Source organism: Mixophyes fleayi, chromosome 6, assembly GCF_038048845.1.
Source record: "Mixophyes fleayi isolate aMixFle1 chromosome 6, aMixFle1.hap1, whole genome shotgun sequence".
NCBI lineage: Eukaryota > Metazoa > Chordata > Amphibia > Anura > Limnodynastidae > Mixophyes > Mixophyes fleayi.
The window spans coordinates 36601774-36622177 of record NC_134407.1 but is presented as its reverse complement, the minus strand read 5'-3'; the positions used below and the strand labels follow the sequence as shown (position 1 = coordinate 36622177).

Sequence of the window (20404 nt, the reverse complement as noted above, 5' to 3'; positions counted from 1 at the left end):
ATCCAATACGAGTATAAACATGCAAAGGATGGTGGAGGATTATTTTTAAGAGGTAATTGATATGGAAATGTCAGACAGTCCCTTTCCTTACTGGGAGAAAAAGCAGGCCATTTGGAAACCCATGTACAAACTTGCTTTGCAATACCTAAGCTGCCCACCCTCCAGTTTGTACTCTGAACGAGTATTCAGTGCAGCCGGGAACTTAGTCAGTGATCGCCGTCGAAGATTACTTCCAAAAAATGTGGAGAAAATGATGTTTATAAAAATGAACTACATCTTCCACGAGGATTCAAGCGGCGATGAATTGATAGTCTGTGATGATGATGTACACACTGATGAGGGTGAGGATGAAGCTGAAGGTGATGATGATAACATCTTTTTAAAACTTTCTATGTAAGTGTAGGGTGCAATCTACCCCCAAAGAGGAAAGGGACTTGTGGCATTTCCATATCACGTACCGTCTTGAAAGGCTGCTGTTTGGGCAATTTCTCCTTAAGGGTAGGGTGTCATAGACAGAGTGACCCCAAACTGGCTTTGTCCATTTCTCTTAATATTGTACAGTCTATAACGGCTGAATTTTTTAGTATTTTCAACAAGTGGAGGGGGGCCTATAGAGACAGAAACCAAACTGGCTTTCTCCATTTCAATTAATATTGTACAGTCTATAACGGCTGAATTTTTTTGTATTTTCAACAAGTGGAGGGGGGCCTATAGAGACAGAAACCAAACTGGCTTTCTCCATTTCAATTAATATTGTACAGTCTATAACGGCTGAATTTTTTTGTATTTTCGACAAGTGGAGGGGGGCCTATAGAGACAGAAACCAAACTGGCTTTCTCCATTTCAATTAATATTGTAAAGTCTATAACGGATGAATTTTTTGGTTTCTTCAACAAGTGGAGGGGGGCCTATAGAGACAGAAAGCAAACTGCCTTTTTCCATTTCTTTACTTATTTAACTATAAGTGTAGGGTGTAATATACATCCAAATACGATGGCTGCATTTCCAATATGCATAGATGGAAAGGAAGACAATCTGTTTTGTGTGTAGAATTAATGAAGGCCTACCTACCAGGAATTAAACTGTTTTTTTGGAAATTTATTAGCTTTACAATTAGATTACCTATTCATGAAACAGGTGGAGCACTAAATTTGGTTATTTTAGGCCCAAAAACATTGATTTTCCAACAAAATAGCAAAAGAAAACCAAACAAAACCAAAATCAAAACCAAAACACGCAATGGCGGTTTTGCAAAACCAAAACCAAAACCAAAACACAACAGTAATCCAGATCCAAAACCGAATACAAAACCAAAACACGGGGGTCAGTGACCATCTCTAGTTCTGTTACACCTACGAATGCCCATTGAAAAGCAGAGTACCCAACATGGTCATGCATCTTCTGTAAGAGTGTTCATGAGTGCTATATGTGTCTGACATTAATATGTAGTTGCTTGTATTTGGAAGATAATGAGTCAAAAAGAGTAAAGAAAATAATTGCTATGTAAAGGAGAAATGAGTGCAGTGAATAAGCATAATTTCAAAATCACACAGTTCAGCGCAGTATGACTAACTAGGCAATTTCTCAAAACAGAAAAGAGGGAGGGAGGGTTTGGTCAGCTCTAGGACAGGACTAACCTCAAATACCATGTACAGCAATGTATTATTACTTTATATTTAGTTAGAGGGGGTGCTCTTCCAACCTATTAAGTTCATATTTTCATCAAGACTAGAATTGAAAAAGAAGGCACTACTAGTCCAATAAGTTCATATACATTTAAAATCACTTTTATTAATGACTAAAACAATATATTCACATTACCAAATTCACCAGGCCTAAGAGCAGTGGAAAATTAAGATAAAAAATATAGAAAAGGCATAAAGATAAAAATGTAGTGATATGAAAATATTATTAATCAGACTCTAAAGTGGGGCCAACAAGAAATGTCTGGGAAGTTGAGGTCTGGATGTATTGAACTGTTGACCTATATTATATATGTGTCCATCAATTAGAGATGGGCTGGCTCAGTTTCCAGAGAACCGAACCTGCCCGAACTTCCGGGCTCGGGACTCTCCCGCCTGTTCGGGTTCCAAAACAGGGCAAAACATCATCGTGGCGTCGTCAGATCTCGGATCTCGCGATTTTTAGACTGAATAAATAGCTGCCTCCACAGCGATTCAGCACCATTTGAGAGAGCGAGAGAGAAGGGTTAGGTGAAGGTCGCAGTAATTAGAGCAGTAATTAGAGCAGGAAGAGAGTAGTAGGAGGCATTTTTCCTAATTTACACTACAAGTGTTTGGAGTGTCAGATATTCCCCTCTTGTAGAAAAGCTATTTTCTGGTGTTGAAATTATTATATACCAGCACTACATATTTCTGAATTTGCACTACAAGTGTTTGGGGTGTCACATATTCCCCTCTTTGAAAAAAGCTATTTTCTGCAGCTGAAATGCTAATATATCAGCACTACATCTTTCTGAATTTGCACTACGAGTGTTTGTGGTGTCACATATTCCCCTCTTCGAAAAAAATATATTTTTTGGTGTTGAAATTATTATATTCCAGCACTATATCTTTCTGAATTTGCACTGTGTTTTGAGTCTCATTAAAATGGATTCACAGCAGTCCACATATGAGCAGGATCAGCAAGCAGCTGCTGCCACCAGTACTGATGGTAGTCTTCCCTGTACGTCATCTGGTAAAGCCAATGTAAAAGTACATAGTCTTTTTAAGTCAGGGAAAAAAACACACAAAAAAACCTTTTACCGTGTTGAAGAGAAAAAGAGCTGTAATCGAGGAAAAGTCAACTGTCGATAAAAAAAAGTAGCCAACATGCCATTCTACACACGCAGTGGCAAAGAAAGAATGAGGCCTTCGCCTTTTTCTATTAGTGTGAGATCTAAAAATGTTACTGGACCTTGTTCTTGTAAGGTCATTTGTGACCAAGCAAGACCAAGTAATTTGGAGTCCAAAAGTGTTGCACAACTACTGTTTTATGTGAAAGCCGAGCTGCAAAAAAACAGTAAGGCATTAAAAGAAAATGTATACTCAGAATGAGAAATGATACCAATCCCTGAGGAGAGTCCATCCACGAGTGGTATGTGTAATTGAGACCATTCTGATAGTGTACCCATAAAGGAGGGTCCTTTCAGCATTTCTGCTGATGTGTGCCTGAACAGCCTGAGTGCAGCCGGTGATACACCAATTGAGGATGCCACTTTGTAATTAGAAGAAGTTGAGGGGGAGATTTATGTAACCGACGAGGGCACTAATGAGGAAGTTGATGAGGATGAGGTTGTTTATGTAAGTCCTGCACCAGTGGTAGCAGTTCTGGCATGTGACAAGAAGAAGCTCATTGTCATGCCTGGGCATAAGACCAAAAAAGCCACTTCTTATGTGTGGAATTATTTCTACCCAAATCCTGACAGCAGTTGTATAGCCATTTGTAGTGTATGTCAGGCCACAGTCAGTCGAGGGAGGGACCTTAACCATCTTCGAACCTCATCCATGTTACGCCATTAGACGCGAGTTCATGGCAAGGTGTTGGGAAAAGCTGAAAGTTATGGTAAAAATATAACAACAAGCAGTCCATCGTAGCTAGGACCCTTCTGTCACCTACTTCCTGATGCCTGCAATCTACACCCACAACACTGTCCTCATCAATATCCTCAGTAGCGATTGGGGTTAGCCCTGCATCCAACTTGGTAAAGCTCGATGACTCCTGCACTATAAATGATTCCTGTAAAGAATTCTTGAGCGTTAGTCCCACTGCTGCTGGGGGTGAATCTTTTTCTCATAAGAAGCCCAAGAAGAAGAGCACTAGTACTTTACAACTATTAACTGTGAAACAATCTTTTGCTAGAGGAAGCAAATATGACAGCAGTCATCCAGTCGCCAAATGGATCACAGACGCCATGGTTACTATGCTGGTGTTAGATCTGCGCCCAATATCCACAATAAACGCAGCGGAGTTTTCACAGTTAATTGATGTTTTGTGTCCCCGTTACAACATTTCATTGCAACACCATTTTTCACGAAAAGTTATTCCGCAACTGTACCAAAACGTTCGTAAAAATGTACTAATTGGGCTCAAAAATGCCATTCTACCCACTGAACACTTAACCACAGATATGTGGACAAGTGGAAGTGGCCAAATCAAAGATTATATGACAGTGACAGCCCGCTTGGTTGGTCATTCGCCTTCACAAGCAGGAACAGCAGCAGCATGTACACCAATACATAACATTTCTCACAGGCAGGCGACTCTTTGTATCACCGGCTTCACTAACAGGCATACAGTTGATAATTTGTTACGAAAACTAAGGGATGTCATTGATACATGGCTTATACCACTTGGACTCTCTCCAGGATATGTTATTTCTGATAATGCCAACAATATTGTACCAGCATTACAGCTGGGTGAATTCCATCACATTCCCTGCTTTGCTCACACAATAAACTTGGTGGTACAGTGCTTCTTGAGAAATAACCATGAGGTGCAGGAGATGCTTTCGGTGGCCCGTAAAATTTCGGGACATTTCCGACATTCTGCCACAGCATGTGGGAGATTGCAGCAGCTCCAAGATCAATTTAACTTGCCCTGCCACCAACAAGCGAGAGGTGTTAACAAGGTGGCATTCCACCCTGTATATGCTTCAGAGGATGGAGGAACAGCACAAAGCCATACAAGCGTATTGCACAAGCCATGACATTGGGAAAGGAGGGGGAATGTATTTCACTCTTGCACAGTGGGGAATCCTTTCTGTGCTGTGCAAGGTGCTGAAACCATTTGAAGTTGTGACATGTGAAGTGAGTTCAGACTCTACTAGCTCCAGTGTGTACTCAGAAAGAGTATTCAGCACAGCCGGGAACCTTGTCAGTGATCGATGTAGGAGGTGGAAAAGATGATGTTCATCAAAATGAACTACATCTTCCACAAGGAAGGCCTTTACCGGCAAATACATCCAAGTACTGACACTTCTCTAATGGCGGATTCCAGCGGAGGTGAATTAATAGTCTGTGATGATGATGTACACACTGATGAGGGTGAGGATGATGCTGAAGATGATGATGACAACATCTTTTTAAAACTTTCACTATAAGTGTAGGGTGTAATCTACCCCCAAAAATAAATCTCTATTTAACGTACAGTCTTTGCAGGCTGCTTCTTTTTCTTTTTCAATTTTAATATATGGGAATAATCTAGACCCAAACAGAAAATCTGCTTTGGGCATTCCTATTGATCATACAGTCTTTGCAGGCAGCTTATTTTTCTATTTAACTATAAGTGTAGGGTGTAAAATACAGATAGACACCCAACTGCCTTTTTTGCTATGGATTTCAATAGCTCTTTTTAGTGCGTTGTCTGGCACCCTGGATTGGTGTGTGCATGATAAAAGCACACATCTGGGGGGGAGGGGGGTAGGTCAGCGCTCGTTGACATTTATTAGCTGTAGAATTACCTCACTTATCCAAGAAACAAAAAATTATGTTATTTTAGCCCCAAAAAATTTAATTTTTTAACAAATTGCTAAACAAAACCAAACAAAACCAAAACCAAAACACGCAAGGGCGGTTTTGCCAAAACCAAAACATGAAGGTAATCCAGGTCCAAAACCAAGACACGGGCGTCAGTGAGCATCTCTACCATCAATATACTGATATCCATATTTACAGATCGTATTGTATACTTTTATCAATAAAGATGATACACCATTCACACTTGTGTCTTTGTTTGTCTTATCCTGCCATGCATACACTTTATTTAAACACATACACTAAGGGCCATTATAGTCAGCAGTCTAGCATGTTTTTGGATTTGGGAGGAACAGTGGAGCACTCAAAGGAGACCCATGCAAAGACAGGGACAATAAATAATGTATTACTAATGCCACTTACATAGAATGTTCCAGATAGTATTTTTATTTAAATTTAGTAGGCTCTTAAAGTAAACTTTCAAACTCATAAATCATTATGTGTAGAGTTTTAAACTAAATGAATGAAAACGGAAAAATTCTTCTTCCATACATTTTCATCCCCTGCAGACTAGTGCTTGGTAGAACTATATTTTGCTGCAATAACAGCTTTAAGTCTGTTAGGGTAGTTTCTACCAGGTTTGCACACTGTCTAGAAGTGATGTTTGACCATTTTTCCTTGCAGATTTGCTCCAGGTTGTTCAGGTTGGTTGGAGGATACTTGTGAATTACAATTTTAAATTATTGCCATAGATTCTCAATTGGATTGAGATCTGGAGGTAAATGTATCAAATTATTCTAAAGAGCAACTGTTTTGATCTTGGTCCTTTGGAAGCATAGAATCGATGTAGGTTCCCAAGTGAGTGGGGACATCGGCATAAAGTGATGTTGCCAATGGCCACATCTGTGGACATTGTCAAGTATCAAGCCAACCACAAGACCATCCAAAGCATTGTACTGCATTCTCCCAGAGTCTGATGCAGACACTATTGCTAACAGGCCTACTGAGTGGGCCATTCAGAGCCAGTGTGAGTTATTCCCGTTAGCGATGAGTAAGTTAGTGGTCTAACTAGGCAAGACTCCAGTGAGGGCAGTTGAATGAAAGCTTGAGGTGTCCATCAGTGAAGATTGTGCAGTCAGCCCAGGGGAGCAACAAACTCCAGACTACATGGAGGCCTTAGAAGATGTGTATGGGTCACTGGAGGATACAGTGAATGTGCTCTATCAATTGAGAGCCACGTATCAGGAACCCCCACCCACAGACCCCACCGAAGCCACACCACCGTGGGAATTGGACCGGGCTTAAAACTGGGAGCCCAGTGGTCTGGTTCCCTTTCCACATTCTGCGTTGGACAGGCTGACTAGGGGCATTACAAATTCTATTGGACCAGTCCATGATACCTGTTTAGATATCAAAGTCTCTGTGAACTTTGCTTCCTTGTGGAACTAAAAAGCAGGAAGGCAATGAGTTTGATCCCTGCTCCGTTGGCAGAGGAGTGCAAGAGTGTGGTTCGGTGAGTGGGACACACATTTGAGAAAACGGTGATTATAGCCCTTTTAGGGCAGTGTATGCTTTAGCTATATGGTTTTTAAATTTAAATAAAAATAGAAGTCAGTGATAAAGATAAAACCACAGATTACTAAGATGTGCCTCAAACCTTGCTTGCTTGAGAAACTCACCATCTTTTGGTGAATTTAATTATCTCCTATGTGAGATGATCTAACATACATTATATACATTAAAATGCATTATACTTTAATATATTAAATAGCTATATACATATACTATTTGGTGGTGTTACTTGTTTAATGACTCATAAACCTAACCCTACTCTCTTTGGGAAAGGAACTGTGCCAAGAAAAAAAACCACTATTAAACTCATCCTTGGGATAATAAAAGCTGCTGCTTGTACCATTGTGGGTTCTATTCCTAAGGAGATTCAATTGCTTATTTACGTCTGATTACAAATACCTCCTACGCTGCTAGCATATGAAGGGGAACTTGTGTGTGATATTAGTGGCATATAGTAGCAGTTTTGATGTTGGCAAAGTGTGGATTTCTAGTTTGCCTCTTCTGATGTGACTTATTCAGTGACAATTATCTAAATTAATGTTTTTTTACAGTTTTCATGACATGATTTTACGATCTGTTATATGTTTGTAAAATGCCACACTAGTAAATGGAAATGACAGCTGTAGTAGCTGTAGACATTCATACCGGCAAAGTAAGTGTTGCATATTATGTTATTGAAAGGGGAAAAATGCAGTTGAGATTTATTATATATATATATATATATATATATATATATATATATATATATATATGCTGTATATATATATATATATATATATATATATATATATATATATATATACTGTATATAAATATCTATTATATACAATAACAGGATCCAATATGGCACCTAATTAAATTTTCAGAAAATGTGCGTAAGTCATTACAAAGTTGTTCACCTTTTTACACTTCCCAATGGTAACGGCGGCAGCCAATTCCCAAACATGCCGGATGCTAGATCCTGAAAGATATCTAGAGAAGAGAAGGAGAGATGGAGCGCCTGATTGTGTAGTGGTTTAGGATGTCATCTCAAAATTATAGGTGATATAAGTTATGCCTACCTGATATATAGAATAATAAGACACTTTTGTGTTAATCCAGAGCTCCCAAGCTTTCCAGTTGATAGACTTCACAGTATGCGTGGACAAGATAAAAGGAACCAGAGATAGTGCAGTATTCTTTAAATGTAGTAATAGTATATATGTGTATACACCACTCCCCACTTATCATGCTTAGACGTTCCAGAAATAGATAAAATAATGCTTATCTATATATATACTTTGGACGCTGCTGTGGTTTTTGGCATTCCTGGAAACCTCCGATGGAGAAAGAATGCAGAAAAAACCATATGGTGTAGTATTTTATAGAAGCTTTCAATCGCACAAAAGAACACATAAGTTAATGCACTCACATTGTTTAGATATTGTAAAAGCTTATCTCTAATGTTATGGATGAGGTCCAGGTCCAAGATCTGCTGGGGTTCTAAGGATATTATAACTCTATGTTGAGCCCAACCATTCTGCTGCTCATCAGGAATGCCAGGAAAACATCAAACATGCAAGTAGTATACATGACGTAATTCTATTGATTATATATATATACACATATATATATATATATATATATATATATATATATATATATGTATATATATATATATATATATATATATATATATATATATATATATATGTATATATATATATATATATATATATATATATTAATATATATGTGTATATATATATATATATATATATGTGTATATATATATATATATATATATATATATATATATATATGTATAATTTTTTATTTTTTTAACTTGAATGTAAAATAACTTTATTGACTACATCATTGTATAAAAGTTATTTGCAATCCTGCTTCACCCAACATTCTGTTTTATAGTTGTCTGTGTTCATGCCTTCACAATTAATTCACCTATAATAATGCCTGTATCTGGGTGTGTATAAATCAGTATAAACAGAGGACAGAGAACAAATTAGTACACAGACATATGTTTGTGTACTGATCTGAGGGCTAGAGGTGGTTGACTTAGATGTCTTCATTCTTCCACAACCTGTAGTGTGAACTTTCAGCTTACTGTTCTTAAGGGGGTTATAAAAAAAAGGTTGAGTGGTGATGGAAACAAAGTGACACAGGAAATGAGGTTAAACTTGTTTGTTACATTTTAGGTATGAGGTTGCTGCTTTTGGCATCAGACAACAAGGTATCTCAGGTAGCGTTTACATAGTCAACCTTCTTCAAAACCCACTAAAAATTGCTTGTACTTGTCTAGCACTATATATATGGTTTACCGGAAATGTATAGAATCCAATAATTATATGTATTTAGACAAAGTGTCTCTACACAAAAAAACGTGCTCTGCTATTATTAAATATTAAAATTTCATAAAATAACAAAACTCTTTCTGCCTATTTAAAAATGGTCCTAATAATAGTCCCTGAATAATGTTAAAAGTAATTAAACACAAATCTAACCTCAGATATCTTCAAAAAGACAAAAGATATCAAGTAATATGATAGTAAAAGGATAGACCAATCCTTTCCTCAGTCAGGGAAATGGTGCAATCCACATGTTAGTGTACAGTTACAGTTTTATATAAATATATTGCTCTTTGTAAGCTTAACGCTGGAGGCTGCAAGAGATGGGTGCTCTGGGATACACAGCACCCATGTAAGTTGCTGCCTATACCCAACCATGAGAGTTGCCCTTCCTCTCTAAAAATAGTAATAGTGAAATATAGGTATTTGGCACTGCTTAATAACTCTTATGTATATATATGTGTACTACCCAATATGCAATAACTGTATGTGTATGCACCACTGTTTTTTTTTTTACAGATCCAAGTACTACATTCAACTTATAGGCAGTGATAATGGTTATCTTGCAGTTCGGTGGATTCAAAAGTCCTTGATGATGGTCTTCTCTGAAGTATAAGGTCTTTGTTGTAAACCCTCTATTTCTTTACAGTTGTTGTATCCAAAATCCTCAATCCAGTGTTCATAAACATATCAAGAAAAATAGACTGATAGTGAAGTACGTTTTTATAAGGATACACTCACAATACATATGCATTTACATCAATATATGTAAGAGAAGCGTCTTGTATATCCAAAGTTGTGACTTTCTTTCCCTCTTCGTTTAGTCACCTCTGGGTTAATTGCAGTTGATATCAGCATAAGCTCATAAGCAGAGAGAGAAGGGCATGCATAGTGAAGTGAGTCCAGCAAAAGTTTATTACTAAAAAACATATTCACAAAAAACATTGGACACAACGGGCCTGAGTCATTAAAGAAAGTAAGGCAAAGGAAAGGAGTAAATGTTCTCCAGGGCAAACCATGTTACAATGCAAGGGGTGCAAATTAGTTTATTATTTTGCACATATGTTAAATACTGGCTGTTTTGTCATGTAGCACTCAAATACTTGATAGCTTTACCAGCATAAACTCAAAAGCTGAGAGAGAAGGGCATGCATAGTGAAGTAAGTGCATTAAAAGTTTATTGTCAAAACACAAGCATAAAAACATTGGACACAACTCTAAAAAAAAATAGAGGATTAAAACAAAGAAAAGACCATCATCAATGACTTTTGAATCCACCGAACTGTAAGATAACCCTTATCCCTTCCTATAAGTTAAATGTAGTACTTGGCTCTGTAAATAACACCCAGTGGTGCATGCACATACAGTTATCATATATTGGGTAGTACACATATATATACATAAGAGTTATTAAGCAGCACCAAATACCGATATTTTGCTATTACTCTTTATAAGCTTAAGCCTTAGTAAAGCAATATTTGTTAAAGGGTGAGCATGCACAAACACTTGAACCAGGGGCGTAACTGATTCAAGTGTTTGTGCTATTGGCCCCATAACAAAAGTTATGGGGCCCCATATACTGTCCAATCGTGAGTGTGAAAAACTGGGTCTTTTACAGTGAAGACAGCTGTCCTCAGCTGTGGACCCAAAAGCAACTTTACCCTATGCACCTATGGTAGCTTAATCTTTGGTAGAAGGACATTAATGCATCAAGAATCAAAGTAATTTAGCTAGGACACACACGCTCAAGTAAACCTAGGCAATCCATCTTGCGCTGTGGATCATGGATTCCATATGCTCCCACATACACAGCAAAAGTACACATAAAATAATAATAAGAAGTACATGTAAAATCAAAAGATGTAATTACAAACTCTCAGTCAGAACAGAAGTGTTGGACTGTCGCCCCTGCAATTATGCTGCCTTAGGCGTATATGCGTTTCCATAAATTGGCACCTGTCCGCTCCTGAAAAATTAATTAAGACATTACATAGAGCAGACTGTATAGAGTTTAGTATTACATTGACATGCCGGTTCAATGTCCACATAAAGTGTCACATACATGCAGTCTCCCAGGACAGATGTGCTTATTCATTTTTTTTCTCTATAACAAAGGGAGATAAAGTGGTTTGTCCAAGATTACAAGGGACATACACTGGGATTAACACCTGTTTGTCCATGAAGTCCTGAAAGGCCCAGTTTATAATCCATGCACCAATTTAATAAAACTACTTCCACTCAAAAAGGAGAATATTAGTATGAAAGACAATATATTATCGACAGCTTAAAGGAAGTCAGGGATGCAAGGTACATATTTTTCCATTGTACATACATGGACTTGTGTAGTGTTGAACATGTTCCTACATTATTTGCAAATTGTTTGTACTGCACATGAGCACAATCTTTTTTGCATATGTCTATAAGAAGATTTTGTTGCATTAACAGGCAGCTTCTGATTGATTGACAGTGAATTGACCCCTCTAGCTGATAGTACTTAACTCATTAGTGTGGCTGCTATATTATATAAAGCTACAGACATCTATTCACCTTACTTAATTGACATTTACATCTGTACTACAGCAGGATTAAGATTCCCATTTGATATATAAAAGAGAAAACAACATATGTTTTTATTAAATTTAATTTAAATTAATTTGCACATGTATTTTGTACTTGTGTTTGCATTTAATTATGTTATATAGATCATGCAACTTTTGCATTTATTAGTAAAATTACATTATTATTATATTGTGTACAAATAGGGTAAAGCGATTTTCACTTTTACTGCAAACACTGTGAGCCACATTTCTACACTATCTGTAGTCTTTCTCTACTCTATTATGTGGTGTAAATATTCACACTTACAGCTCCTGGGATAGACCTAGCGCAATTGCTAGTGATTACAGCTGCTCGCCCAACTGAACATATTGTCACTCACCGGAGTGTGAGTGCCTCCACTCTGGTACGTGGTTCTCCATCTTTCCCGCTTACACCTGTGTTGAACCGCGGCCGTCCGCCATCCTGTCGCACTGCGCATGCGCAGGTCCCATTAACAACTACACCTGACCACTAATGTGATTGATGGATCAATCACCTCACCCTACTTAATGCACCTGCAGCCTTAGGTAGTGGCCTGATCTTGGAGTCTCATTCCCAGTGATTCTCTATAGATGTTCCTGTGAGCTACTCGTGTCTGCAGTTTCCAAGCTGCTTCCAGCTCTACTCGTGTCTGCAGTTTCCAAGCTGCTTCCAGCTCTATTCGTGTCTGCAGTTTCCAAGCTGCTTCCAGCTCTACTCGTGTCTGCAGTTTCCAAGCTGCTTCCAGCTTTACTCATCGGCGGTTCCCATACCCGCTACAGCATTACTACTCAGCTGATCGTCTGCAGTTTCCAAGCTGCTTCCTGCTCTACTCACCGGCAGTTCCCATACCCGCTACAGCGTGTCTACTCAGCTGATCGTCTGCAGTTTCCAAGCTGCTTCCTGCTCTACTCATCGGCGGTTCCCATACCCGCTACAGCGTGTCTACTCAGCTGATCGTCTACAGTTTCCAAGCTGTTCCCTGCTCTACTCAACGGTGGTTCCTATACCCGCTACAGCGTGTCTACTCAGCTGATCGCTTCTTCAGCTTCCCAGCTAATTCCGGCTCTACTTGGAATGCATAACCACTATTGACTATTATTGTTTACTTGCATACCTATTGAACTATACGTGACTACTGCACTAAGGTACAGTTACCTATGATAGACTGTCTATGCTACATTGCCTGTTTACCCAGACAAGCTTCTCACTCAGCTGCGGTATGCTCTCATCATATTGACTTTGTTGTTACTTGCATATCCGCGCTGACCCGCTTCTCCACGTTGCAGAGCCAGCTACTATATTGACAGACTATTCATTGTACTTACCCACTTGTGTTGTACAAAACTCCGTTCTACTCGCGCTGTTTCCACACAACTACAGTTTGCCGTTTCCACACCACTCTCCTGCACCTGGACAAGTCCTCATTCCTCCTCACAGCAGTGGTACAACTTGCTACACGCAGACCACTGACTTCCCTGCTACCTACCAGCACCTGGACAAGTCCTCCTATCACAGCAGTGGTACAACTTGCTATACGCAAACCACTGACTCTCCTGCTACCTACCTACACCTGGACATTCCTCATCACAGCGGTGGTACAACTTGCTATATGCAGACCACCGACTATCCCGCTACCTACCTGCACCAGTACTACTCTTCCCATCACAGCAGTGGTACAACTTGCTATACGCAGACCATCGACGACCCTACTACCTACCTGCACCAGGACAACCTCCTCATCACTACAGTGGTACAACTTGCTGTACGCAGACCATTGACTCCTCCACAAGCTACCTTCACCTACTCACGTCCTTTCATCTCGTCTTAAGCTATATTGCTTCTTCTCTACAGTTCCAAGTCGCTGACCTTCCACCATCAACAGCTGCAAGTCATTGACTTCAAAGACATTCTCTACTTTCCTGCTGTTATCATCATTCCAATCATTCACCTAACTGCCCTGAGGTCCGTGGTCAACACCGCCCCTCTGTCAGTTATAACATCAGGTGAAACTCGGGTATAAACTCCTAGTGCCCGTGACACATATGCACCTAAATACAGTTTTCTTGCGTGTATTTTTTCCTGTTTACATACATGGCGAATACGTCCAAATCTACATGAGACCTGCAATATTCATTTATTGCAAAGATTTAAAAATCATTATAAGAAACACAATTTTACATGTACTTAATAAAGTATCATTAACAAAATTAAATATTATAAAATCAATCAATTGGAATGCTTTTTAATATGTTTTATAAATTTTTTGCCTCTTTTATATCTAGAAATGGCCGAGTATCAAACTGATTTGGAAGTTCACTCTAATGGCACTGAGTTTTCAATGGAAGGTTTATCCGATATCCCAGAACTCCAATATCCAGTTTTCATAATATTTCTATTTATCTACTTCATCATTATTTTTGGAAATATTGGCATCGTGGTGGTTATTTGTTTGAATTCTCATCTCCAGACTCCTATGTACATGTTCTTGATGCATCTCTCAATCATAGACATCGCTTATACTTCAAATATTTTGCCTAAACTATTAAATATGCTCATCACAAAAAATAACACAATCTCATTTTGGGGGTGTATATGTCAGATGTATTTCTTTTTAGCTTTGGCTTGCACTGAAGTCCTCTTGCTTGCAGCCATGGCATATGACCGCTACGTGGCCATCTGTCACCCGCTGCATTACATCGTTCTTATGAGCATGAGACAATCTGCTGGCCTTGCAGCTATTGCATGGACTATAGGGTTTATTAACTCTAGTGGTCATGCTGTCCTTATATCTAAACTGTCCTTTTGTGCCTCCAATGTCATTGACCACTTTTTCTGTGATATTATTCCACTGCTAAAGATCTCCTGCAGCGATACATTTAAGGTGGAGATCTTAAATTATTTTGGAGGGACTCTACTATTAGCTAGTGCATTTATGCTTACGTTAGTGTCTTATATATTTATCATAGCTGCAATTCTAAAGATAAAATATACAGAAAGTCAGCGTAAAGCATTTTCTACTTGCTCTTCCCACCTAACCTGCGTCATTATGTTTTACGGGACAATGATCTGTTTGTACATGAGGCCCACAACAAGCTATACCCCAAAGCAAGACAAGTTTATTGCTCTTCTATATGCTATACTGGTCCCTGTTCTCAATCCTGTAATCTACAGCCTCAATAATCAAGAAGTTAAGAGTGCCTTGGTGAAATTTTGGAACATGTTTGTTTAAAAAGAAAACTCAATTTCAAGTCATGCCAGACACAGCCATTTTGTTTCATTAGATTTTATCGAAAATAATGTTAAGTCCATTATCTCATTTCTGGATACACTGTTGAGCTGGTCCCTATATAAGCTATTAACTAGGTAACTGAGTGTGAGAGTCAGTGGTATCCAAACAGGGTAGGTAGGAAGCTGAAGTAATTACATAGATAAAATATCTTGAAAGGTCAAGGATATGGTTTAGGGAAGTTGAGCCAAAAGGTTGCTGGAGGATGGGAAAGGGTTCTATATTTTAGAGACTCTGGCTGTTGGAGGTTGGGTAGTTTTCTATTAGTTGGAAGGGGATTCTCAATGCAAAAGGTGTCTGAAGGGTTTTCAGTGTAACAAGTGTCTAGTAAAAGGAGGGGTGTTATCAGAGCAACATGTTTGTGGCAGTTGGTGGTTGTCTTTGTGCTACAGGTGTCTGGTAGTTTGGGGTTGTCTTGGTGCAGCAGGTGTCTGGTAGTTTGGGGTTGTCTTGGTGCAGTAGGTGTCTGGTAGTTTGGGCTTGTCTTTGTGCTACAGGTGTCTAGTAGTTTGGGGTTGTCTTGGTGCAGCAGGTGTCTGGTAGTTGGGGGTTGTCTTTGTGCTACAGGTGTCTGATAGTTTGGACTTGTCTTTGTGCTACAGGTTTCTGGTAGTTTGGGCTTGTCTTTGTGCTACAGGTGTCTGATAGTTTGGACTTGTCTTTGTGCTACAGTTGTCTGGTAGTTTGGACTTGTCTTTGTGCTACAGGTGTCTAGTAGTTTGGGGTTGTCTTTGTGCTACAGGTGTCTGATAGTTTGGACTTGTCTTTGTGCTACAGGTGTCTGATAGTTTGGACTTGTCTTTGTGCTACAGGTGTATGGTAGTTTGGGGTTGTCTTTGTGCTACAGGTGTCTGGTAGTTTGGGGTTGTCTTTGTGCTACAGGTGTCTGGTAGTTTGGGCTTGTCTTTGTGCTACAGGTGTCTAGTAGTTTGGGGTTGTCTTGATGCAGCAGGTGTCTGGTAGTTTGGGGTTGTCTTGGTGCAACAGGTGTCTGGTAGTTTGGGGTTGTCTTGGTGCAACAGGTGTCTGGTACTTTGGGGTTGTCTTGGTGCAACAGGTGTCTGGTAGTTGGGGTTATCTTGGTGCAACAGGTGTCTGGTAGTTGGGGGTTGTTTGATGCAACAGGTGTCTGGTAGTTGGGGGTTATCTTGGTGCAACAGGTGTCTGGTAGTTGAGGGTTGTCTTGGTGCTACAGGTGTCTGGTAGTTGGGGGTTGTCTTGGTGCAACAGGTGTCTTATAGTTGTAGGAATGTGGTTTGAAATGTTGTCTGATGTTGTCCCATACATGAAAGAATCCTTTGAAAGGATATTTAAAAAGAACAACAACAAGCAAATCATTTTTATCAGGTTTTGAATTTAGTTTGGGATTTGACCTCATCCATTTCTGAATATTTGGGATTCAAATAGTGGATTTGGTAATATTATTGTTCTTGTAGAGTGTGGATATATAATACGTTTTGCTGAAAGGCAGTGGAAATATCAACTCCTTGAAACAATAAGTCAGGTACCAGCTTGGTACCGCAACCCTTAAATATATTTCTGATATGCTATACATGTGGTATATTGTTACAGCTCCAAAAGCAAGCAGCTTAGAAAGAAAGAACTATATGAACCTACCTGGTAACTACCTTTCAAAATAGTTATGCTGCAATACAGCCATCTAGTTAAGAAAATACAAGTTAGTCTCCATTCCTCTAAGGACAGTTTAAAGTGGGTAGTGACTGGTTCAAACTGGAGAATAAAAAAAAGGGATCTGAAATGTCTTTGTCAAATAATAAAACTGAAGCTAATTTTTTAAGAATAATTTAAGTTCTGATTAGTGCCTCATAGTAAACACCACCATTGGGCAGGGGGTTCGGGATTTGTCCCAGTGCTGTCAGCATGAGGTTTATTTTCTAAAGGGGCGTCATATTTTTTTCTGCAAATCTGATCCCTCTAGAAAATTCAGCCGGATGTGGGTATCCCTGTTATAATGTGACCAGCTAAACCTGTTGTAGCCTGGTGCTGGTTGCGGCTTCTGCAGGACAACCCTACACTGTTTTTACTCTTGCATTCAATATAACCATCTAAGGCTATGTGTACTGATGCTGATTTCACTGTTAGGACAGGGCAGGCCGTTTCTCTTATTTATTTATTTATTTATTTATTTATTAATTAATTATTTTTTAAAACCAAAATGCATTATTGTCAAATTGATGATGATGGATGACATATGTTTACTGTGGCTGTGTCAGGATACTCTTCAATCATATCTTGAGGCACATATCATAAGATACATGCATATAAAAGAGTGCCTGGTTGTTGCCTAAATTTTGTATGTTCACATAACTTACACTTAACTCTATATAAGTCACATAATACCGAAGTGATGTAAATATAAATATCTGTATAAACAATGAGTTATATCATTGCTTACAGTTGATGAGTTCTGATGCTATTACTTCATTTTTCATTAATACAATTTGTGGATAATAAGGATTATTGTTGTGCTTGAGAGTAAATATGGAATGTGTTAACTAAATGTTCACTTTAATCAATTAATCAATTACAGGACACCTGTAGGGCACATAGTGTATAATTAATTATTCTTTATACAAATCCTATATGCACAACACTCCATTCTACACCATGTGCCCTACCGTTGTCATGTAATTGATTCATTGATTAAAATGAGCACTTAGTTAAAACATTCCATATTACCTCTGGAGCACAACAGCAGCAAAAGTAAACAAGACATAATTAATTTAATTTGTAACTCAATCCTCAAACTTTTGATAGGTCATGTTTGCTTTCTGATCATTTTGTCTGTGCTAGAGAAAGCACCCAGTGAGAGTGCATGTACAGTGCTAAAGGGACATCTAGTGGTGAATTTGCAAATGTACTTCAACAGGGAAACATTTATTTTAAAGATGAGATACATTTGGTATAACATAAATAATAAATCAATGAAAAAAACAGATATTTGCTTTGTGGTGCACTACTAACTTCGCCAAACAGTGCTGGAAAAGAAATACCATAATTGATATTGATAAGGGATATTCAAACATTACTATGTACAGTGTGTGATTCACAAAAAACGTACATTATTCTTAACATGCAATCTACTCTTTGGTGTGAAGTTATACAGAATGGCTTTTTAAAAGAGGGTTTGGGTCTTTTGGCTTATTTTTAATACTTACAGAAGTATTTTAGCAATGTCTTTTAGTACGTAGAAAAGACAGACAGGTTATGTGACTGCACAGGAAAAAAGTACCTAAAATGACACTATACACAGAAATGAAAATGTTTGTTATTGAAAAGTTTACAAAGATATAATAGAATTAAATACCTCCCGCTTTGATAACCCTTCAGGGGCTTATCTTCATAAATGCATTCTTTTTTTCCTGTATAAGTTCTAAATGCATTCCTTTTTCCACATAGTTTGTCATATTTTTACTGTTTTTTTCTGTTGCCGTTATCAAAAACTCATCACAAATGTATGCATATTTTTTATGCCTTAACAAAACTTCAAAACATAGTAAACAAATGCTATACCAATGAATACATGCCCATATGAAGTGTGCTTTTTATTTTTAAATGAAAAGGAGCCAAAAACACAATACAACAGTTACATCACATGACAATAATCTTATATCATACTTGCCAATTTTGAATTTTTGATCACTGGGAGATCCCGGAGAAGGTTGTGGTGGAAGGGGGGGGCGGAGCACAGTCAATCGTGGCATTTTGACCATGCCCCCATGATGAAATTGATATTTTTCTGCGAGGACGGGACTAAAATGACACGATTCACAGAGAATTGCGTCATTGAGGCTCACATACTGCCCACTCAACTAGGAAGTGGGCAGGATACAAGAGAATTGACTATTCTCCCGGGAGTCCAGGAGACTCCTGGACTTTCCGGGAGAGTGGGCAGGTATGTCTTCTATAAGTAGCATGTAGCCAGTTTCACACATTTTTCCTGGCTATATGAAAGGAGAGTCATCGCTGAGATTCTCTTAACTGTACCTTAATTCTTGCTCAATTCTGCTAAGTAAATATTTTCATTCATCCACTCACATGCACTGCTGTCCACACTGATCTGTCTGCATACTACACAGCTATGTCAATGTAAACAGTCTTGTAATATCTGTCCTTAATAGACTTATAGCAGTAACTAACTATGTAAATGTAATTTACATTATACACATTGAAACATATAAATATTTGAACTGAATAAAATTCATTACAACATTAGGCATGGCTACAAATGATTGAAATCAGATCATTCTTGCTTAGTGTGGTTCTAGATAATTAAAAATTACATTATCCTTATAGCAACAGGATGTTTTCTGTATGCTTATCAAGCAATAGAAATGCCCTTTTTCATTGTGAAACTGCAATATGTATTTTACTACTGGTGAATACACTCGAATCAAGATGACAGCTTATAATAAGAAAATCAAATCTGAACAAAAAAAGGAAACACGTTACCTTTAAGCCAAGATGGGGCTTTGTAGATATAGATTCTTTAACAAATTAAATCATTGACCAGCCAGGTCATTTTGCAATGCAATATGTATTTTTTTATTCCTAGCTTTATCATTTTGTGACAATAAGATTTATTTATTTATTGACAATTTAGTAAATTCTGATTAAAACATGGCAAGTAGAGATGTTTGAAAATTTTGAATGAGGTAGAAATTCAATTAAATGTCACAGGTTTGATGGCCATGATCATGGTCGTGATACAATCTCCAAATGATGCAAATCTGAATTTGTGGTTTAAAATTTGCAGGTCACGTTCGCCACTTGCAGTTCACATTTGAGGCACCTCATTCACACTTGCTGTTCACATCTGAGATTCACCATTCATGTTATAGCAAATCACATTCAAGGTTAACCTTTTGCATTTGCAGTTCAGGTTAAAGTTAATGTTTTTCAATATTTTATTATTTATATTAACACTATGTAAATATTTTTCAATACTAAAAACATATATTTTTTTATTTGAACTGCAAACACTGTTATATTTGAAGTTTAAAGCTTACTGTTCACATTCAAGATTCGCTGTTCGTCGTTTGTAATATAAAAACATTAAAATATATTCATTTAAGCTTGAACGTGTTTAATATAAAGGACCCATAGTAGGCTTTTCTTGTTGCCAT

The 20404-nt window shown here is 38.1% G+C and overlaps 1 protein-coding gene across 1 annotated transcript; it reads left to right on the top strand.

The window, feature by feature from the left end:
- The first annotated feature begins 14255 nt into the window (after nucleotides 1–14255).
- LOC142095308 (olfactory receptor 5M11-like) lies at nucleotides 14256–15200 on the top strand. Its single transcript, XM_075178264.1, has one exon. The coding sequence runs from the start codon at nucleotides 14256–14258 to the stop codon at nucleotides 15198–15200; it is 945 nt and encodes a 314-aa protein (XP_075034365.1).
- The last annotated feature ends 5204 nt before the right edge of the window (nucleotides 15201–20404 follow it).

Bases quoted from the DNA above. Each gene is read 5' to 3' on its own strand.
- LOC142095308 (XM_075178264.1), top strand. From the start codon at position 14,256: ATGGCCGAGTATCAAACTGATTTGGAAGTTCACTCTAATGGCACTGAG.